This window comes from Ammospiza nelsoni, chromosome 7, assembly GCF_027579445.1.
Source record: "Ammospiza nelsoni isolate bAmmNel1 chromosome 7, bAmmNel1.pri, whole genome shotgun sequence".
Lineage (NCBI taxonomy): Eukaryota > Metazoa > Chordata > Aves > Passeriformes > Passerellidae > Ammospiza > Ammospiza nelsoni.
This window is the reverse complement of record NC_080639.1, coordinates 13,260,890-13,282,833: the sequence shown is the minus strand read 5'-3', so window position 1 is coordinate 13,282,833 and position 21,944 is coordinate 13,260,890. Positions and strand designations below refer to the sequence as shown.

Sequence of the window (21,944 nt, the reverse complement as noted above, 5' to 3'; positions counted from 1 at the left end):
GGGCTCAGTTTAAGATTTTCTGCACTTCAGTGTCAGAGCCCTTCATAAAGAACTCCCGTTTTCTTTTTCAGATTCTCAACTCCATCACAGAGGAGGTTTTGGACCATATAGGGACCTTCCGCAGCCCCCTTGACCAACTTGAATTCATAACCAAAAGGTTCAAAGAAGGTAAAATTACTAACTTTATGCATAAAAACATTAGAGCCTGGACATTTTCTTCCCCTATAATTTTTATAGAGGCAGTTACGGTTTCTTAGTGCATTGTAGCTAGTATATTTCTTGCTTGTAATGTATGCAACATATATGAAAACAAGCATGCACTAGGAGTATCTGTGTACATACATGTGTAACAACCTCATGTCAGCTGTTAGCTCAGTCAGTGTTTTACAGCAGGACAGCAGTGGCAAACAAGCAGGTTAGAATTGGTTTCAAAAGCAAAATTAAACAGGTATTGCCTCACAAAGGGCTTGCTGAATTGCTTCTGAATGTCTGTCTTACTGCTTGTATATTCATACACAGATAGCCATGGAATCTTAATTGTGCATGGCATTGGTGTTTCAGTGGTTACATTCTGTTTTTCATCATTACCTTGTGAGTATTTCTGGTGGGACTAAGGGAAAAAGGCAGGGTAACAGCAGTTCCCACCTGAATGTACATAAGTCAGTCTTGCAGTCTGATATTGCTGATCTCACTGGTTTCCATTGGCAGGCAAGTATGTATGGATTTGCCCAAAAACTGGTTACGGTTCTAGAATTGTTTCTGGACTCAGGAAATGGTTGTTCATTGGAATAAATCAACTGAGACTCCATTTTCTTCCTGCAGGAAAAGCCAAATCTTTATTGTATAGGTCATGTTTTATAGGATTATCAGCAGGCCCTGTGTCAGACCTTATTGTTGGACAATACATTCTCACTTAGTTCATTGGTCGGTACATGGTATTTTGCATATCTATCAAACTTCTGTATTTTTAGCTAGTTTACATATTTTTTCTTGATTCTCGTGAGACAGATCTTATTGTTTACACAGATGCTAGTTGTTTTTCACCCAAGAATATGTTCTTGTGTTAATGAGCTCTCATACCAAGATTGTTTTCACATAGGAACTTGCAGATTACTTAGCTGGACTTAGAAGAAATGACAGGCTACTAGCTATTGATTTAACAGAGCAGGCCTGATTTTATGAGGCCTTTCTTTTATAATTCTTCTACCTGTCTATGACAGTTGTTCCCAGGGATAAGTACAGCAGCAAGAAGCTAGCTGGAAATTCTAACATCTACCATTTGCATTATCTGAGCTAGGTCTCTAACTTTTTTTCAGAACTTATTAAAATTTGCAATGAACTAAGGATGCTTTGGATCCAACCTTGAATAGAAAATGCATTTTTACTGTGAGGAGTAGCTTAAAGATCCTAGTCATGTAAAGCAAAAGCATCTGAATAAACTGTGCTTAGTCTTCCATTCTAAAATATATTTCAATGACCTTCAATTGCAAAGGAAACACAGCTAAAGGAGCAATTCCTGGTAAAGCTGTGAGCAAGTGAAAAGTGGATTGTAACAGAAAAGCTTAAACTGAAAAAAAAACCAATCCTGTGACTGTGATGACAGGGAATTGAGAAAAACCCTTTTAGGTGCTCAGAAACACCCAGTATAGCTTCAAACTATGTTGTACAAGGAAAGCAATATTGGAATGATGTATATGGAGAGTGGTGAAACACACTTGTGCTACACTGCACTGGGAATGGGAAACCAGCTTGTGCGCCGTTCCTTTGATTGTTTCTCTGCTGTTTTTTCTGACCTTGCAGATTCATCTTTAGAGCTCTATGTCCTCATTCATAACCTGGACAGCCAGATGTTGAGAGGAGAAAGAAGTCAGCAGATCCTTGCACAGTTATCCTCCCTGCCTAGCATTTACCTCATTGCCTCTATTGATCACATCAATGCTCCTCTCAGTGAGTTCCCCTGGGGCTGATCTAGCCAAGAGAAGGATCTGTGTTCTGCTTTGGGGCTGCTGAGCATGTTTCATAAGCTCATGTGTTGCTTACTGTGTATTACTATTACTGTGTATGTATTACTGTTGATGTGTAGAACAGATCTGTTGATGTATGTATAGTCCTGATTGGGAGTGTGGCTGTGCTGAACCAAAACTGTGTAAAGATACTGAGAAATACCACTAACCATTATATACAAATAGACTCCAAGCTTTTGGCAGTTTGATTTTAGGAGCTTACTGAATTGGAGATTGGATAATTAAGGATGGCAAAGCAAAGATACTTAAATAACTTACTTATATTGATTACTATTATGATTAGACTAAAAGATCCTAATCAGAATTATTTACTACACAGCACAGGTAGCTGTAACAATTAGTATAGTTCACTTTTTTAAAGCAATATTGAAGCAATTATATTAAAGCTAGCAAAAACTGTACAAGTAGAAATTGATTTTACTCACCCATACCAACAACTATGGGCAGATCTCTTTAGCTCAGGCTGGAGGAGTAACCTTGAGGGGTGTCCCCACTAAAAGGAGGAATCTCCACCCACTCTGAGAAGGGTCTTGTTTCAGCTATTTTACCCCCTCTCTAGGTAGAGCTTTAGAGCTTCCAGCTACAGCCAGAAATTGTTTGCATACTCCTGACTCTGGAAGGATTTACAATGTATCTGTGGAAAAGGGATGCCTGCAAATGTTTTGTTGGTGAGAATTTATCTTACTGGAACTGCAGTTATCAGGGTGTATGTAATGTGAATTTCACGAGCATATATTGTTTCCTCAATCCTACACCAGAGCTGCGAGCATTTTAATATTGTTTGTTTAATGCCTTAGAAAACATAAATCTCCCAGTTTTGTCTGCTCTTTGTGTTCTGTCTGTCTAGTGTGGGATCAGGCAAAGCTGAGCCTCTATAACTGGCTTTGGTATGAGACAACCACATTTAATCCTTATGTGGAAGAAACATCTTATGAGAACTCACTTTTAGTACAACAGTCTGGATCTTTGGCTTTGAGCTCCCTAATGCATGTCCTGCATAGCCTCACTCTCAATGCCAGGTAAGACACTGTTACACTTCACAGTAGCACTTGCCAAGGACCCAGTCCTTGCAATCTGTGTTTTCTGATAATAGTGTTCCAGACCAAGATGGTAGGACCTGGGTTCCAGCTGATTGGTTACTTTAAATTTGGATAGCAGGCCTTGTCCAGTGATGAGATTCACAACCAGGTTCTTTGTGCATAAGGCAAAATTAGTTAATATTTTCTAACTGTGCTAGTTTTGGGTTGTTTTAAAATTATTATTATTTTGTTTTTTCCCTTTCCTCCTTTCACTTAGAGGGATATTCAGACTGCTTGCTCAGCACCAGCTGGAGAAAAAGGACAATCCATCTTATCCAGGTAGGTACCCACCTTTTCTCATTTGTTTGGGCTGTTGCTGTTCACAGCAGCCCTGGGGTTTGGTATGCAGGTTACACATCCAGCAACAGAAGTGCTCGAACAGTTGTCTCAGTGAGGCTCACTGTCTTTCTAGTGGCACTGTGTCTGACTCAGACAGGAAATCAATAGACTGGCTGGCTCTGAAGGACTGCCTTTTACAGGCTTAGACATGGCTGAGACTGTTGGTGAGGGACTGTGGACTAAAAAAATTAAAATGAAGACTGAAATTGTATAACTTGCACTTAAATGTCCTATATAAATGGCTTCTGATGTACCTGTGCTTTCTAGGATACACGTGGAATATTCTGTTGCTGTGTCATAGGTGTTGCAGTGGATATGAATAACATTTTAATGGTAAAGAAAGCAAGATAGAGGAGTTGGAAATTAAGAGAAACTAACGATTGTAAAAAGTGCATTTAAAGTGCTATTAAAATTCCATTAGGCAGCAGGGTGACTCACATGTTAATTGAGCTGTTTTCCGTTAATTACAGAAGTATTACCTTGGCTGTATACTTGCAAGAAGTGATGATACTGTAGCCACTCTGGTCTAAGCCAAAGCAAGACTTTCAGGTGGATATGTGGTGTTAGACCTGGAAAAATCTGACAATCTTACTACTTCAGTTTCTTGTTCTTGCCTTTTTCTGTCTCCAGGGCTGTCTTTCCAAGACTTTTACCAGCAGTGTCGGGAGGCTTTCCTTGTGAACAGTGACTTGACACTCAGGGCACAGCTGACAGAATTCAGGGACCACAAGCTGATCCGGACCAAGCGGGTGAGTCCAGGGAAGAATTCTATTCAGCCATTTTTATTTGAATAAAAAGGATTCCTACTTGCTGTATTTTTTAAGCACATAGGAACTGGCAAGGGGCTGAAATTCTGTAATTGCAGCTCTTTCCATGCCTCCAATTTGTCAACACCCTTTACACAGATAGAGGATTATAGAAATGCAGTGTGCTTTGGTTATTCAGCAACCTACATGTCTTCTTTTGAAGACTGTGAGAAGTAGCAGACTATGGAGCCTGCCAGTCTACTTCCAATAGTATTACCTGTATTTCTATAAGGAAGGAATGCAGACTTGTCATAATAATGAGGCAGTACAGCAGTACAAGATATAGTGTTGAAGATAAATGTTGAAGAGCTTTGTAGTGTCAGACAAGCATAACCCACCAGAAGATTTGTCATTTAATGACTTTTCTCAGTATTTGTGCATTTCCTGTGTTGCTCCAGTGAACTATTCCAGGTTTTCTGTAATGTAGCTGTTCAGAACGCTGTCTAGCTCTAATCCAGACTGCAGATAAATGCTAGCATTGCAGTGCTGTCTAGTGGCTTGCCTGGCACTGCACACTGGTGTTAACAATGTCTGTGCATGTCTGTTCTCAGGGAGCTGATGGTGTGGAATACTTACTAATTCCTGTCGATGACAGTACCTTGACCGACTTCTTAGAGAAAGAGGATGAAGATGTGTAACATCTGTGTCCTCAGTGTCTACAGCAAAGGCTGCTGGAGAGGGGCCTATGCTCAGATCTTTCTCCAGCCTCACAGCTGCTGCATTGATAAGTAATAATTCTAAAGAATCTTGCCCATTGTTCAACTGCCTCAGGTAGTTTGGAATGATGATTCTGTAAGCAAGGCCTCTCTTGCGCTCTAGTTGGATTTGTCTGCTTTGTCTCTTAGCTCAGACAATGCCTTCTTCCTATCTGTGCATCCAACCTCACAGCCAGAAAAACAAACTTGGTGAGATTGTGCCTTCTGCTCTCTACCTCAGTAGACATGAAGGTTTTATTGGAGCAATTTACTTGGGAAGTGCAAATCACAAGATGGTCAAGAGCTTTAGTTTGTACTAGTGGTGCAATTTTTCCCATTTGAGTGCTATCCAGTACTCCTTACCATTTAGACAAAACTAGCTTCCAGTGTATGAAGACAAGATTTATAATGCTACAAGACCTGTCTTGACTGCATGAGGAAAGGAGAATATTAGTGGGTTTGGGATGCTGCAGGTGACTTAGTAAATTCTGGCAATAAAACTGAAGGACTTGTTCCAAACTAACATCCTTTTGTAAGATTTAGATAATCAAAATTATGATGGACTCATGTCATTGCCTGCTACTTTCCAAGGTGCAATCCAGGAATATGAAGAGGCTATGAAGCTTTTTCGTTTATTTTTTTAAATCTTCATTGTATATTTATATTTTTTACATCAGGAGTGCCCACTGATCCTGGAGGAGGCCTTAAATGCCACTTAGAAGCTCTCCCTTTAAGCTTTTAGAGGTTGGGAGGCTACTGAAGTTTGACATCTTTTCTTCAATTCTTTTTTTCTCGGTTATGTGGGAGGAAGCTCTATAGTTCCATCATCTGTAGTCTGCCAGCCAGACTTCAGGGACTCTCTATGCCTAATATTTGGTAGCTGTGTTACAGCTCAGTGTTGTAATAGTTCAAATCAATCAAATAAAGTACTTTATTAATTTTCATTAGTTTGTCTTGTCTCTCACAATCTTTTTATGTTACAGGAAGATCGAGATGCTTTTGGCAGTTGTGCAAAAGCTTCATATTCATTATTATGTCAAATATCTGTGCAGAAGATTTCAAACTACTGAGTAGAAGTATTTACATTGTTTCTTACATCAAAATCAAGAATCGGTTGCCTGCCTTTTAATACTAGTATATAGCTTTTAAAGAGAACCAAAACATCTCATGGAGCAATAGTACCTTATCTGCCCCTCAGTTGGTACTTGACAGAAGCAAGAGATGTATGGCCTGACTTTTGTATTAGAAACCTAGAGCTTTTACCTACCCCACTGTCAACTTGATTCTTCATACAGGTCCTTTCCCTTTACTTGAGATAGAAGAAATTCCTTCTCACTTCTCAGCATATTGAGGTGCCTTCATGGTATTGGTAAGAATGATGACCTTTATATAGCCTAGGTAGCTTCAGATAAACCAATCATCTCTTTCACTTGAATACATTTAAGTGGAATGAGACATGCAATTATTAGATGGAGACTCTGCTTGATGAACTGCTTTTATTAACTTAAAAGGATAGAGCTAACATCTTTACAAATTTCTAATGAAATATATTTACCATCCAGAGATGGTAGGGTATACAACTGTGAGATTCTTTCTTAAAAAAAAATCTCAACAGAAAAATAACTTGGAAAATTAAACTCATTATCAGTGGTGAAAATACTACTTGTTCAGTTTTAGCAATCCTGTAATTAAAAGCCACAGTTGACAGAAACTGTTTTTAAAAGAAAATGACAAAGGCACATGAATTTACAGCTTTGTTAAGGAATTGAGTTTCAACTTTACAAAGCTTTTTTTGAATTGAGAATCTCTCTTTTGAAAAGCCTTAAAGCTGCATTAGTGGTAGATTGTGCAACTGAATACTAGTACCAACAACTTGCTTTGTGTTCTGTATTTATTTGCATCTGAGTGGTGCCTTAGTACAACTGCTAATGCAAACAGTTGATGTCCATGCTTTCATTAACAACTATTTCTGAAATTTATTAGATAAAATATCAGTGGCTTGCACTGACATGATTTGACATAGCTGTAGTAGGGTAGAACTGCTGCGTAAGCTTAAATCTGGAGGTAAGTCAGGTTTTATATATTTTTTCCTTGAGTATCAGGGTTATCAACTGTATCTAATAACATGAAGCAGTAACAGTAAATTTATTCAATACAGTCCAGTAATCAAGTAAACGAACGTTTGGTATTCCAAAACAAACATTTATTTTTCTGACATGACAAAATATACCCCAGACTTTGAGGTACCATATAGTACAATCATTCTCTACTGGACCAATTGAAAGCACCTTCATTAAGCTCTGCAGTTGGATAGGTCTGTGCAAGATAACACTATTGACTGAATTTTCTCTCTCCAATTTTTTCCCCCTATGCCACCTGGAGAGGATCTCTGTCTTTCTCAGACACAATGATGTTGATTTTGTTCTGTAGGTGGATGGTGAGTACCTCACGCAGCTCTGACAGGAAGCCTCGCTCAGTGTTACTGTGCTCACACAGAATAACACTTATCCCATTGGCAACTGCATCCAGCACATCATGGTGGGACATCTCTCCTGCCATTTTGAGAAAGAAATGTCACGGAGATCACAAATGGTACAGTTCAGGTAACCAGGTCTCTGCAATGTATGGAGCACCTCAGCTAAAAGGCTGGTGATGTAATGCAGTATGGGCCATAATGGAAATGCAACACAACCTGCTCAGTAGGAAAGTGGAACACTCTTGTTCCAGGGTCCTTTGAAAGACCCTGTATGCAGCTGGGTCAAACCACAGAAATTCCTTGCCATCTTTGAGTAGTTGTAAATTCTGCCAGTTTGGGCAGAAAATAAAAATGCTCAGAGTGGTCTGGAAAGGACAGAGGAAAGCAGCTCTGGGTCAGCTCTGCAGGGCTACACACAAGGGGGAGAAGGGGCAGCAATTCCTACAGAATGCAAGGCAGCCTTCACATTGCTGTGTCACGGGGAATAGCTGTCCCATTGCTGGAAGAGACAATAATGGACTAAGTGGCCCTTTGGCTAGACACACTATGGAGTTTCTTTGGAAGGTTCTGTAGACTACATTATATTCTGTTTTGCATTAGGGAATTCTGTAGGGAATACAGGAAATATATGTTGGCAAAGGAGAAATACACAGAATGAAAGTTGCAACTCACTGCCATCAGCACTGATTTTGCATTGAGATAAATGCTGTAAATCAATGTTTTAATTCAAGTATCTTTCACTGTGCCACACTGCCAATTGATCCACGTTATTTCTACTTTAATGGTAGTTTGTCGTTCCAATAACTAACCAATTTTTTCTCAATTATAAATAACAGGTAGTTCTTTGTGGTCAAGTCTTTCAAAAGCCAGTCAACCCTCTTGTTTTTTGCTGAGGTTTGTTTTTTTCTCTAATGACTGTTTTTTTAAAAATAATGAAACAGCAGTCTATTACCTGTGAGATAGACGTCAGCTTCTGTTCCCTTCAGGACACTGCTCCCAGAACCAGCACATAGAGCAACTTTCTTCACTGGTGATTCTGCAGGATACAATGTGCCACAGTTAAACTCCTTCCCCTTTGTTGAGCCCTCATGTGTGTATTGCTAGTAATTGTTTCAGTTAACTGCTACCTTGATTTTAGAGTCAATGTAAATTTGTTGGAGGAAGAGACATATCTGTCAGTTTGAAAGAATCATGGCCCTGTAACACCTCTGACAATACAACAAAATCCTCTGTGATAGATTTTTTTCCTAGGGGCTGGAAACTTTTTAGAAAACTCCAGCATAGAGGCTGGCTGCTGGTGACCTTTCTCCTAGGGACGTGTTAGTTGGGTTTCTGAAGTCTCTAAAAGGCCACTACTCTTTGCAGGATTCGTGTTCCACCACCATTAGTTTCCCAACTAATGATGCCACTAAGGCAGCACTTTGCCTCTGAGATATACTGGTTCCTAACTTTCAGCTCTCAGAAGGCCTGTCTTAATGCAAGCTGAAAGCTGCTCCATGCCAATAAAAATTGTCCATCTGCTGTGATTGCTAATTCCAAGTTATTACATATATGACAGCGACATGAATTTTAATTTTTCATATATATTACATTCACTAAGGAGAGGGGACACACAACACAGGGAGTTTTCAAAATCTATTAAGGTTTTACAGTATGTTGCCTTGCAATTACTGTTGATTTAAGTGGAGTCACATCACATCATAAAAAGTCTTTGAAGTAGTTTGGGGATTTTTAGTGCAATTGTCAGTCTAATAAGATTTCTGCCTCCTAAATTACAATGAGCTCTTAACAAATTTACTCTCACAAATTCTACCAGCTGTGGTCCTTGGATTTTAGGATAGGTAGCTGGGATAAGAGGATGTTTACTCCACATCTTACTAATGACCCCACTGTTTGAGCTAGTTTACCTTCTTTTTCTTATCTTTCATCAAAACACTGTTCTGTGTTCATAATGATACTATGAAGTGTCTTATTCTTAAAGTGCTCTGAATTTTAACATTCAGTCACAAAAAGGGAACATACAATCAAACAGTACACCTTTGTGCCTGATATCCTGGGCAGGAAAAAAAAATTAGTGATTATATAAGTTACAAAAAATTATATCTTTCATTCAACTTGTACTGTCCTCCTTCACCACATTAACCTATAGAATCCCATTAAAATACAGACAAGATTCTTTTCATATGACTGTAAATTCTAAGATGATGTTTCTTAACAGTGCTTCCTAGTTCTTGGAAGTAAACCTGGTGAAGACAGCAGTGTTGTCCACTGTCATGCACCCACTGCTGCTCCCTGTGTTCCTGCAGTGCCAGCCCCGGCAGGCAGTCTGGCTAACCGCCCATCACAGCCCATTTACCGGATCACAGCCCATTTACCGAGCGTCCTGCCCGCCCCAGGGCCAGGCGGATCACTGCCCATTTACCGGATCACCGCCCATTTACCGAGTGTCCTGCCCGCCCCAGGGCCAGGAGGAGCACTGCCCATTTACCGGATCACAGCCCATTTATGGAGTGTCCTGCCCGCCCCAGGGCCAGGAGGATCACTGCCCATTTACCGAGTGTCCTGCCCGCCCCAGGGCCAGGAGGATCACTGCCCATTTACCGAGTGTCCTGCCCGCCCCAGGGCCAGGAGGATCACTGCCCATTTACCGAGTGTCCTGCCCGCCCCAGGGCCAGGAGGATCACTGCCCATTTACCGAGTGTCCTGCCCACCCCCAGGGCCAGGCGGACGTGGGGGAGCCCCAGGTGCCCTTTGATGCGCTCCACTGTGTCTGACAGGGAGAGCGGCTCGCTCAGGGTGCACAGGCGTCCCATTCCAGTATGGGGAAGAGGAGGCTGAAAAAAAAAAGAGAATTACTGTGAGAAAGTTGACTCCAGATGCTTGCATTGCTGTCCACACTGTACAGGATGAGTATATTGGGCTTGCAGGAACAACACTGAACTTTACAAAGAAGTATGTATGTGATGTTCTCAAATGTAACATATGAACTATGCCAGCCATTGGAACTGCTTTAAGAATTAGTACAGGCCACATAAATAGTTTGATTGCTTTGGAAAATGGGTGTGGCTTCAAATTCCCATATGCCAGTATTTCAAAGCACTGGGGTAGCACTGGAAAGATATGATGCCACTGACTACTGCATTTCAGTGTTTAAGGTATGCAGCTCCCACAAGTAATACATTCACAGGAAGTAACTTTGTGATTTTGTTACCTTCTGTAGTAAAAGAATCTCGGTCTTGTGATAAAGAAGGCTGTTCTGGGACAATAATGCCACCACCTCCAGCAGTGCTTTCTGAGAGCAGTTCAGACTGACTCGTGTTTGTTCCTCGCCTTCAACCCTGAGGAAAGACATGCCTGGTGCTTGTTAAGAAGCTCGATAAAATTTTGGCATTGTAATTACTATATTACAGCATTACAATTACTATTTTATCCTAGTGGCTGTTCTACTGCTGAGAAAGAAAAAAAGGCAGCATTGTAATTTCAAGCCTAGACTTGTCTTGGAAGAAACAAATATGGGAATTTAACTCAAATTTCCTGTTAATACTCTTCTTTAACAGCCCTGATCTATGTGATGCTAGACTTGAGTTGCTATTACCATTTAGCATGACATAGATTGCCCAGAGAGGGACAATTATTCCTTAAGTTTCTCATTCTATTGCTGGAAAATACAGCAGCAATGCACAGAGGAACAAAATTATTAGAACAGGAAAATACAATTACAGCAACTTATTGTTTCAAACAACAGGAAGAATACAACACCAGAGAGTGGAGCAGATACCTGACTGGGAGAGTAGTGAGACAAGAGATCTCTGGGATGTCTTGGATTTTGGACAGGACTGCATCCAGATGCTCAGCATCTGCACAGAATTCTACCCGGTGAGTGCCCTCAGCTGGAGAGCTTAGCGCAGTTGATGGATGCAGTGGGACAGAAGTGCAGGTGCCTGAGGAAACAGTACAAGATTGCTGGCTTATAAAGCAGGGTAAGTATTCTAACACTGCTTTAGCATTTATGTTTAAGAGATGTGGCACAAAGATGCAAATTTTGCACTCAAATCCTTTTTTCCTGACCAGAACTGAGGGCTTTTCGTTCTCCTGTCTCCATTAGGCACAGTCTATCTTAAGTCCAAAGAAGCTGATGGATATGTGTTATTTGCCATTCTTAATGCCATCAGTTTCATCCTAAGGATTGCACAAAACCAAAAAGAGTTCCTAGTTTGTATGACAGGCTGGAAAAGACACAGCTATTGTAATCTGTGAGCCACAATACAGGATAAAAATCTAAAATAATTTCACATAGTTTAAATACTTTGCAAACATTGAGATCTTGTACTTTATAAATGAAAGGTGGTGATTTAAAGTCAGTGATATCATTGCAAACACACTGGACAATAAATATGCTCCACCAGTTCCAGATACATCCAATATAGAGTCCTGCATCTGAAAATATCCTCTTGTGTTTGTTATAGGGTATATACCACCAAGATAAATGTCCTAAAATGTATTTAGGGTTACAGTACCATAAAAATATTAGGAAAAATAAAAACAGTATCAAATCACACCTGTGAAAGCTGGAAGGCAAATGATGAAAGACCCCACCTAAAATAGCATATACATCTTTAATAATTTTGTTTGTTCTTAACAGAATCTCACCCAGTCCCTTTGTTAGCCAGTTATTAACTCCGTGAGGTATGGCATCGTACGCCGTATGTGGAGAATAAATCCCGATTCTGTTCTCCAAGGCTCGGACCACCAGCCGTTCCTTCCAGGTTTTCCACGTTACTCGCTTGAGTGGTGCGAATATAGGAGGGTGGTAAGAAAGAACGAGGTCCGCTTTCTTCTGCACTGCCTCCTCCATCACCTCCTCAGTGAGGTCGTTAGTGAGGAAAAGGGTGTTCACAGTGTGGGGAGGACTCGGTTCCACCAGCAATCCCACATTGTCCCAGCTTTCAGCCAGGGCGGGGGATGCGAAGTCATTCAGGGCAGAAACGAGCTCCCGGAGGTTCATGAGGGGGCGGACGGGCGGGCGGCCCAAGGCACAGACGCGGTGGAGAGGCGGGCGGAGCAGCGGCATGCGGAGACCTGTGCGGGGCGAACACAGGCCGGCCTGAGCCTGGGGAACCCGCCGCCCAAACAGCGGCCACGGCCGCTCGGGCTGCGGGCGCTGCCCCGCTGCCGGTCAGTGCGCCCGCCCACCCCCGGCACCACCCAGTATCACTCGGTACCACCCGGTACCGGGCGCCCTCCCCGGCCCGGGGCTCCCGCGGCACCGCGCTCACCTCCCGCCGGAGCAGGGCCGGCGCTGCGGGGCGGGACCTGCGCTCGGCCCCGCCGCTTCCGCCGCGCTCACGTCCCGCCGGGTGTGAACTGAGGCCCGCGGGAGAGCAGCCGCCTCTCCCCGGCGGGGGCTGGTCTGCATCAGCCCCGGCAGGTTAAGGCGTTCTCGGAGCCGGGCGGGCGGAGCCCACCTGTGCTGTGCGCGGCATTTCGGTGGCGGTACCTCGGGCAGGGAGGGAGCGGTAGCTGCGGCTGCCCTGGGTGAGGGGAGCCGGGCGCAGGTGGGTTGAGATGGGGACACGGGGCCGGGGCTCCAGCGGTGAGGGCAGCTGTGTAGAGGAGCTATTACCGCGTAAATCTCTCGGCTTCTACACAGCCACGGTTTTATTGCCGGCATTCTAAACACTTCATTTGAAAATATTACAAATATTTTAAAAATCTGATTGGGTGCAGTTACCTGTTTGTTGCAGGCGCTCACAGCTGTCACGAGTTGGCCCCAAATCACACTTCTGTTAGATAATGATATGTGACTTTTACTTGGGAATTTCTGCCATCTCCTATTCTGCCAGCTGCCACAATATTTGCAAAAACTAATTGCTTTGTAAAAATGTTCATCCTGGGAAAAAGTTTTTGCCCTCTTCCCTGTTCTCTACATGGTCTTTTTCTAGTTATTTTTCATATTTTATATGCTGCGTAGTTGCTTAATGCAAAAATTTAGCCACAGAGTCCCTGGAATGGCATCGTAGAAAAGTGTAGTGTAAAAACATGTAACCAACAAATATTTTAGAATCAAAACCAAATGGGGATTGGCAGGAAAAAACCCAACAAATTACTTATGTTATGTTTACAGGAAATTGCTGTATAGAAGGCTACCTCAGATTTTGATGAGCAGGCATGGTAAGAATAAAAGCACATTTTATATGTTTTCTGAAATGGTCATCTCTTGGAAAGCGAATAGCTGCTCTCCATCTCAAAGGAATACATGTTTTACTCTGATGCTGTGAGGAGTTTGTCATGAAAAGTTCAGGGTTTTCATTTCAAACTTATAAAAAAAGATACTGTGAAAAGGAAAACAGGTTGATTTACATCAGTCTAAAACTTAATTATGTTTTCACTTTAGAGATCCCAGATTTTAATGCTACTTTGGCATGTATTTGATAATCTAGTTTGGGTTTTTTTGCCACAGAAGCATTAGTCTAGTTGCAAGAACATACCTGTGCTTCAGCATATGTAAACCTCTGTACTAATGGGCTTTTAAAAGTATAGTAATTTGAGAAATAGAGATAAGACTATATATGTCTTAAACTGATCATACACCTTCTATAGCATCTTCATGGACATTGTGGACAGCTGTCTCCTTTGCTTGTATACTTTTGGAGCAGTATGCCGGTATCAGCATCATGCTGATTTTTATTAGTTTTGCTGTAGGGTTATCCCCACAGTAATTGTTTTTGCATAGTTTAGCACTTCCCATAGAAGCACTGTGATATATATGGCCTGTAGAGATAAATGTGATTAGGTCATTGGGTAACTGGTTTTAAATTTTATGAAGGTGACTTATAAATTCTTAAGAAAAGCAAGTTAATTTGCAGATTTACTTGTCTGCGAAGGCACATTTTATATGCTGCCATTCAGAACTAGACTTATTAATCAAAGGGCTGCAGACATCAGTTGCTGCTCTAGTTATAAAGCAGTGAGGTATGTGCACCATCCAAAATAGATACAACCTTGATTCTTCACCTTTACTTTCAAGTGACTGAGTAGGTCCTGTTTGCAAATGAATAATGTATTTCTGGAGTGTAACAGCATGCAACAGCTACTGCATTACCATGGCAAACTTGATTTGTCCTGAAATGAGATGAAACCAAGTGCTTTCTGGTGATTTTACTGGAAATGTGGATTGGTTGTGACAGTAGCCTTGCTTATGGCCATATGTTGAAACAGTGGTTATATGCAGTGCAAACTTGTTAATGTTCTCGATGGGGCTGGGAAATAAAACAGTGTCTGTTAGTATTTTATTGCTGATTTAATTATTGTTTTCTGCCTTTTGCTCAGGCTGTCACGCTGCATACTGATGTGGGAGATATTAAAATTGAGCTATTCTGTGAGCGTACTCCAAAGACTTGTGAAGTAAGTCATGTACCAGGAGTAGGACTGCCTAGTGGTGAAACAAAGCAGTAGAAATAGTGAAGACTGTGGAGGAGGTGAAGTGGCTTTTGCAATTTCACCTTTTCATGTAATGCAATACCAACATTTTAAGGTGGTGCAGTGTCTGTTCCACTCTGGAACTTGTGCACTCTGTCTTACTGCCTGGACTTTTCATGCCTGTTTCTCTCTTGATAAGGTTTAGTTAAGGGTGCTTCTTTTGAAGTTCCAGCATCTCCCAAATTGTCCTTTGCCTTTAAGGGGAAATACAGCACCTAGCATGGGATTCCCAAATTTCCATGGGTTTATTCATAGCCTCACAGACTTGATTTTAGTTTGAAAGAGTGAGACTCCCTCACAGTTTGTCAGGGACCCCAGTTTTGAATTTTTGCCATAAACTGAAATTGAAATAAATGTCATTTATTTTATGAAAAAGCTGAGGCATTAAGTTATTGATTACAAACTTACACATGCCAAATAAAATTGTTGAATGGGAGTGATACTTGAGAGCATGTCTTAGGCTTCTTGCTTCTTCCTCAAGTCAGACAGCCTTGCCCTGAAAGCTTTTTATTCTTTGTGTGTGACACTATCAAAGGAGTTTATTAGCTATGATCTGTGGCACTACTCTGTGGAATTCGCATGGTCACAAAGCAAAGCAGATTTTAGTAAGATAATACTATTTGTTTGTTGTTTGTTAATATGGTTTTGGTCTTGCCAATGCTGTAATTTTAGTAAGATAATACTATTTGTTTGTTGTTTGTTAATATGGTTTGTTTGATTTTTGTAGAATTTCCTGGCTCTTTGTGCTAGTAACTACTACAATGGATGCGTATTTCACCGAAATATAAAGGGCTTCATGGTTCAGACAGGGGATCCACTAGGTAAATTCTTCTGTCTGGGTTTTTCTGTGGAAAAAATGTACATAAAAATAAAATGTAAGGAAATAAATAGGAATTATGGGTATTAAACCCCAAATGTAAGTAAAGTAAAAATATAAGAGTTATTGTATTGTTGATAAGTGTTTTTTATGATGAAATTATTTTTTGTGGTGGGCTTACAGAAGTGCAGACATTACCCCAATTTTAAGTAATCATGCATTCTACAAACTTGAGTTTTACCAACTGTTCCCACTAAATATGATGGTTCTGTTGACTAAAGTAGAAGCAGGTACTACTGAGCTTTGTGTGGTTTCTGCCTGGAAGGCTGCATCTAAAGCATTTGGAGAAATGTCCCAGACAGTGTCAGCTGTTTGGGAGAAAAGCTGATTCAGTTGTGTCTGTTCATACTCATATTGAATTTAATTTGAGGATGTCAGTGTTTTCTTCTGCTGCTTAATAGGTTCCTTATATAGAGTTATGTCTTAGTGCAGTGTCAAGGAACATGCCTCAAACTAATTGCAGGCTGTCCAGGCTCTTTGTTGTAAAATGCTGTAACAGAACATAATTTCTGGATTCTTCAGTCTGAAAATCCAGTGATTTCTACTGTGGTGCTTCTTTGTCAGGCACTGGGAAAGGAGGTAACAGCATCTGGGGCAAGAAGTTTGAAGATGAATTCAGTGAATATCTAAAGGTATTTCTGTGCTCTCAATATGCACTTAAATTTTCATTTGAATTTTCTCTACAATAATTTTCTTTTGGTTGGAGAACAATAGCTTATTATTAAAATAGGAACAGGCATTTCTGTGTTTGGCAAGTAAGGCTTGAGGGTTTTCATCACAGAAAACAGAAGTAAAAAGAATTTCTGAAAGCATTTTTCATGCACTGAAGGCAAAGAAATAATTTTTCACTGTAAGAGCCATTTTGAAGAGCTAATTACTGATTCTGATAGAATATATTAGCAACCAAGATTTGCTCTTAATAATGGTATTGAGGAAGAGCTCTAAGTCATAGAGCACTTTGCCCAGGTCATTTCTGGTTTCACAGATGTGTATTCATGCTAAGGTTTTTCCCCTTGTTCAGCACAGTGTCCGTGGGGTAGTTTCCATGGCAAACAATGGTCCCAACACCAATGGATCACAGTTCTTCATCACTTATGGCAAACAGCCACACCTGGACATGAAGTACACAGTGTTTGGAAAGTAAGTGATTCAACTGCACACCTCTGTCAGAGTGTGGGAGGGATCTGAGTATTTCAGGGCGCGAGCAAATGCTTGAGAGCCCTGAAATACTCAGAGTATGAACTTCTTCTCAGAGTCCATCATGGATTAGTATTTCCTTTCAAAATACATTATTGGCCGCATAAAATGTTCTGGTTTTCTTATTTTGTATCATTTGCTTGCAAAGTCTTTGCCTTGGGATACTTGACTGTAAAGTGTTTTGAGATACCTCAACTGTGAAATTTAAATCATTATTAGAAGGCAATGTCCAGAACTTGTGTTTTTCTTGTAGAGTTATTGATGGCTTGGAGACCCTGGATGAGCTGGAGAAGCTGCCCGTGAATGAGAAAACCTATCGACCTCTTAATGATGTTCGCATTAAAGACATTACAATTCATGCCAACCCCTTTGCTCTGTAGCCACAGAATGGTGCAACACATTCTGCAGAGACTGGTCAGATAATTCCCAGATTATGGGCTTTAAAGAGCCATCAAAAAGGATTACTTCAGCTGGATCATATCTTTGCTTATTGAATGCAGAATTTTCAGAAGCTTTAACATTGTTTGGGAGTTGTCACAGAGAAGTCTTCTGCTTCAGAAGCCAGGTTTTCCAGAGTATCTTCCAGCATTTTGATTTTTAAGCATTGTTTTTTATACTTGTAAAATAAAAAAGCTTTAATTTTTTTCTAATCTTTGGTTTTTGCGTTATCTTTGAGTGATGTTATGTTAACGCAATGTTCTCTGCTATAATTTCATGCTACCAGTTTTGTGCAACTTTCTCATAAAGTGTCATCTTCCTTACTCAGTTTTCTCAAAAGAGTAAAGTAAAATACACATTTTTTTTCCCTAGGTGAGAGCAGTGTCATAAATAGATGAAACCTTTCCCTCCCAGAAGATTAAAGAACATATTTAGAGAAGTGTTTGCTCTTGTGCTGCTGTGTTGGAATGATAACATTTTTAGCCTTCCCAAAAGATAGATGGGAGTAATTTCTTCTGCTTCTGGCACAAGACTATTGCTATGAAAGAGTAAGTATTTCTGTCCTTACATAGCTGTTCACTGAAACTAGGTAACATGGATTTACTGTAGCTTGTTTTTCATGATCTTTTTGCACAAAGACTAGGGGGTAAACAAAGAGCATTGCCAAAAAGGCTGTGGTCACATGGTGTTGAACAAATAAGAGCCATCTTGGACTTCTTCCTCCAATCCTGTTTCCACTCAGTGAGTATCCCTTAGCAAAGCCCATTCGTATATAAATATATATACTCTTTGCAATCCTAGGGAGTCTCAAGGTCCAGCTGACTTGCAGTCAGCTTCAGACCATTATTTTCCATTTGGAGACTTGGCCTCTTAATATAAGGAGAACTCATTTGCAAGAGAAAAGCAGAGGTATGTCAGGTACAGATTACTGAGGTAATGAGAAGAGTTAATCAATACTTGCTTGAGGGGACAAAGTTTCTATATTTCTATATTCATGGAATGTTGCTTTAATCTCCCAGCCCTTGTTCCAGGCCTAATATGTTTTAGTGTAATGCTTCAGTCAGGTAAAGGATTTTATTCTTTTAGCTCTGTGCTCATCTCTTATAACCAGTAGCAGGTAAACAGAAGCGTGCAATGGCACACTTGACTGATGTGCAGGAGGAAGGACATACTGGGGAATTTCCTACAGTGCAAAAGAACTGTAAATAATTAATAATTTAAAATTGTACTGAACTGGAAACAATTTCAGGTATTTTTTTCCTCCGCAAAGAGAAGGCTGTTGTTACATAGAAAGTGTGAAATGCAGCAGCACCAAGTATTTTGCTCTCTGGAGGACATACATTAAATGTAGATACTTTTTTTTTTTTTTTTTTTTTTTTTTTTTTTTTTTTTTTTTAGTCTAATGCTGTGGATTGAAAGGAGAGTGATCCTATTGGGACAAAATTACAAAGAAACTTTTCAAAATTGTATTCTGTCTGTCAGATACGGTAAGGCGATTCCAGAGGAGCACCAGCCATGTGCAGAGCAGTGCAGGGACGATTATCAGGCCCGTCGGCAGGGTACGGAATCGCCATTCCGCACGTCGGAGTCCCCTGCGCCGCCCGCCCCCTCAGGCCGCCATGTTCTCTGCGGCGCCTTCTCGGGCGGGCAGAAAATGGCCTCGGCCGCTGCGGCGGACCCGGAGCCCCTCCCGGAGCCCCTACTCGGGCCGAGCACGGAGCTTTTCGCCGGGGCGGGGATCCGGGGCCCGCGGGGACCCAGGGCCGGCCCCGCGTCCCCCTCGCTCCGCCCGCCCGGGGCCTGAGGGGCCGGCGGCCGCCGCCGCGCTCTGGCCTGAGGCGCTGCAGCCGGCGTGAGGAGTTAGCTCGCTTTTCCTTGTGGGGCAGCCTGGCAGGGAGATAACCCGCGTTTTCTTGTCTCCCACAGAAAAACTTCACTGAAATATTGAAAAGCCCCTGGAAATATTTGCCCTTGTTAAGCACACAGAAGCCTTTCTTCTTCCTTGGATAATGCAGCACTAGGGGCCTGAGGAGGTTGGCAGGAGTGTCCGAGCCACACTGTCTTTAAAATGCTTTTTTTAAGAAGGATACAGGTTTAAGTTCCCCTATCAAAAATAACTTGAAAAAAGCTCTTGAATGAAAAAATAACTTGGAAGAAGGAGCAGAAAAAAAAGCCAAAAACTGGGATGTTCAGGAAAAACACAGTCATTATAGTTTTAATTTGATAATTAATGGCTTTGAAAATTAGGTGTTTGTCTGTGGATTGTAACTCAAAGAGTAAAATATGTTTGTTATACTTGGGGAATTCCAGTCCTGATGGTCCTGAAAGGGATAAAAGAAAAAGAACACTTTGCAGAAGGTGCAGCGATGCTAAGAATGGAAAAGGGACGCCATTCCGAAGTGCACAGGAGAAAAAGTGCTGCAACCATCTTTCTGAAACTCATGGCAGGTAAAAAACTTCTGGACTTCTGGTATCAGCAGGCATGTTTTAAGATTTTATTATTCTGATCATATCATGTGATACCAGATTAATTTTTCAGTTGAAGGTACTTCAAGAAAGATGTTGTGCAGCTTAAAATAAAAAGCTGCCTTCATAGGGGCACTAGAATGATTTTAGTTACATTTACTTTTTGTAAAGTAAATGTTTTGTTTTTGTAGTAATGATTCAGAAACCAATTCTGTGAATGAAAGAGGCCATTGTCAATGACACAATTTTGAAGTTTGCAGTCATAAGTCCAAGGAAGGATGTGACACGGAGCATCCTAGTAGCCAGGGATCTGGTCTAATGGGACAGCTGGTGGCAAAAGGAAATACAAGACACTTTATAATACATGTAATCCTTAACCTCCACAGGTGATAGGACCAATTTTAATTTAGTTGTTTTTTTTTGAAATTATTATTATTTTAAGAAGGTAGATTCTCATCTGTCAGTAATAATTGTTGGGTCTGGGCAATTCTGTGGATAATAGAAGTTTATTCCTTTGGCTCATATTAGTAGCTGACTGGTTTTTGCTAGGATTGCATTTCCTTCAGTGAAAATACATAGTTTGTACACAGGTTTTGTGATACCACAGAACATGGTCCTGCTATTTGTTTACTGAATATATTTGAGCAGATTAATGAACAATAACCATCAACTGGAGTATTTGAAAAACAAGCATCACTTTTATGCCTTCAAAATTTATAATATGACAAGCATTTGCTTAGCCCCTACTCTAAAATCCAAGGACAAGCTTTTAAACTAGATTTTGGTTAAGTATCACTGAAATAGCAAGGGAGTCATGCCTGACTTTTTCAAGTATCAGTGAGAAATTTGAATTTCTCACTGATATGGATGATGCCTTCCACTAGCAGGGTGGGTTTTCTGATTTTTGTTACACTGTTAAAAAACCTGAAGATTGGACTTGTCAGTTAAATTTAGATCTTAAGCCAAGATGTCGTAAAGCTAAAGTATATCTTTTATGGTTTAAAAAAAAAGCTTCTTGCCAAAGATTCATACAAATTATTTAATCTTGATTGCCTAAGATGGCTATTTTAATTTGGACACAAGACTCTTTAAAAATATGTATGTGTATATATATATCTAAAAGATAATTATTAAATCCCTATGCTTTAAGAAAAATATAGGGGTCCTGAAATCATAAAGTAAAATGCAGTGAACCAATCTTTTAAAAGAAAAATAATTGTAATTTTTTGTTGCTTTCCTACTTTGAGTATCTCACCTGAAAATCTGTTCCTTGCCGTGTTTTTCTCCTGTAATATAAACTATGTGAATTTTCAGGGGCTGAATTTGAAATTGCTCCTGCTGTTCGTGGCCTGGTGTGTATCTGAATGCCTCAGTATCTCCCTGCTGAATGAATTGCTTTCTGACCTGAATTCACTTGAGTTCATTGACTGGCTGCTCAGTCTTGGTGCTGTTCAGAAGAGCTATTGAAGGAAAAAATGCAAGAATGCAGAGAGGGATCTGATCTGTCAGAGATGTACTAAGTGCAAGGTGCATAGGATATTTTTCAGACTTTATTAACTTTTTAGATAGATGTGGTGGGTTGACACTTGCTGGGTGACAGATGCCCACCAAACCACACCCACTCTGTCACTGCTCTCCACAGCTGGACTAGGGAGAAAAAAATGGAACAAAAGGAACAAATTGAGATCAGGGAGAGATCCTTACCCAATACCATCATAGGCAAAACAGACTTGGGGATATTAACTGAATTTATTACCAGTCAAAATCAGAGCAGGATACTGAGAAGTTAAATCTTAATAGCATCATCCTCCCCTCCCTCCCTCCTTTCCAGGCAGTGGAGGGAGACAGGGAATGGGAGCACATTCAGTTTATCACAAGTTATTTCTGTCCCTGCTCAGGGAGAAGAGTCCATGGCTGGCTCCAGCATGGGGTCCCTTCCAGAGGAGACAGCTCTCCATGAGCCTTTCCAGCACGGGTCCCTTTCTGTGAGGAGCAGTCTTCAGGCACAGCCTGTTCCAGTGGTTCCCCATGGGCTCACAAGTCTACCAGGAAACCTGCTCCAGTGGGT

The 21,944-nt window shown here is 40.9% G+C and overlaps 3 protein-coding genes across 7 annotated transcripts in view; 2 read left to right on the top strand and 1 right to left on the bottom strand.

The window, feature by feature from the left end:
* The window catches only part of ORC2 (origin recognition complex subunit 2), a 66,355-nt gene extending 60,468 nt beyond the window's left edge, over positions 1–5,887 (top strand). Inside the window, exons 22-27 of the mRNA XM_059476520.1 lie at positions 72–168; positions 1,801–1,947; positions 2,872–3,043; positions 3,321–3,382; positions 4,073–4,191; positions 4,800–5,887. Of these exons, the coding sequence (XP_059332503.1) occupies positions 72–168; positions 1,801–1,947; positions 2,872–3,043; positions 3,321–3,382; positions 4,073–4,191; positions 4,800–4,886 (684 nt within the window). The 3' untranslated portion in view covers positions 4,887–5,887. The remainder of the gene's footprint in view (positions 1–71; positions 169–1,800; positions 1,948–2,871; positions 3,044–3,320; positions 3,383–4,072; positions 4,192–4,799) is intronic.
* A 1,237-nt stretch (positions 5,888–7,124) lies between these two features.
* NIF3L1 (NGG1 interacting factor 3 like 1) lies at positions 7,125–12,795 on the bottom strand. The gene is made up of 7 exons (XM_059476397.1): positions 12,696–12,795; positions 12,070–12,498; positions 11,198–11,360; positions 10,631–10,757; positions 10,115–10,253; positions 8,372–8,455; positions 7,125–7,495 (listed from the first exon to the last, which is right to left on the bottom strand). The coding sequence occupies exons 2-7, from the start codon at positions 12,488–12,490 to the stop codon at positions 7,311–7,313; spliced, it is 1,119 nt and encodes a 372-aa protein (XP_059332380.1). The 5' UTR covers positions 12,491–12,498; positions 12,696–12,795; the 3' UTR covers positions 7,125–7,310.
* Positions 12,546–17,622, top strand: PPIL3 (peptidylprolyl isomerase like 3). 5 transcript variants are annotated; one of them, XM_059476403.1, is made up of 7 exons: positions 12,546–12,594; positions 13,544–13,590; positions 14,749–14,823; positions 15,626–15,719; positions 16,340–16,407; positions 16,797–16,915; positions 17,226–17,622. In XM_059476403.1, the coding sequence occupies exons 2-7, from the start codon at positions 13,588–13,590 to the stop codon at positions 17,350–17,352; spliced, it is 486 nt and encodes a 161-aa protein (XP_059332386.1). In that variant the 5' UTR covers positions 12,546–12,594; positions 13,544–13,587; the 3' UTR covers positions 17,353–17,622. The 5 variants fall into 5 exon arrangements, with proteins under 5 accessions (XP_059332386.1, XP_059332384.1, XP_059332383.1 ...); XM_059476401.1 differs by lacking the exon at positions 12,546–12,594 and adding an exon at positions 12,690–12,847; XM_059476400.1 differs by lacking the exon at positions 12,546–12,594 and adding an exon at positions 12,742–12,891.
* The last annotated feature ends 4,322 nt before the right edge of the window (positions 17,623–21,944 follow it).

Coding starts and splice junctions, on each gene's coding strand:
- NIF3L1 (XM_059476397.1), bottom strand. CDS start 12,490: ATGCCGCTGCTCCGCCCGCCTCTCCACCGCGTCTGTGCCTTGGGCCGC. Junction 11,361..12,069: donor CTGGCTAACAAAGGGACTGG/GTGAGATTCTGT, acceptor CTGTTTCCTCAG/GCACCTGCACTTCTGTCCCA. Junction 10,758..11,197: donor CTCACTACTCTCCCAGTCAG/GTATCTGCTCCA, acceptor GTCTTTCCTCAG/GGTTGAAGGCGAGGAACAAA.
- PPIL3 (XM_059476403.1), top strand. Junction 15,720..16,339: donor TCAGACAGGGGATCCACTAG/GTAAATTCTTCT, acceptor CTTCTTTGTCAG/GCACTGGGAAAGGAGGTAAC. Junction 16,916..17,225: donor AAGTACACAGTGTTTGGAAA/GTAAGTGATTCA, acceptor TTTTTCTTGTAG/AGTTATTGATGGCTTGGAGA.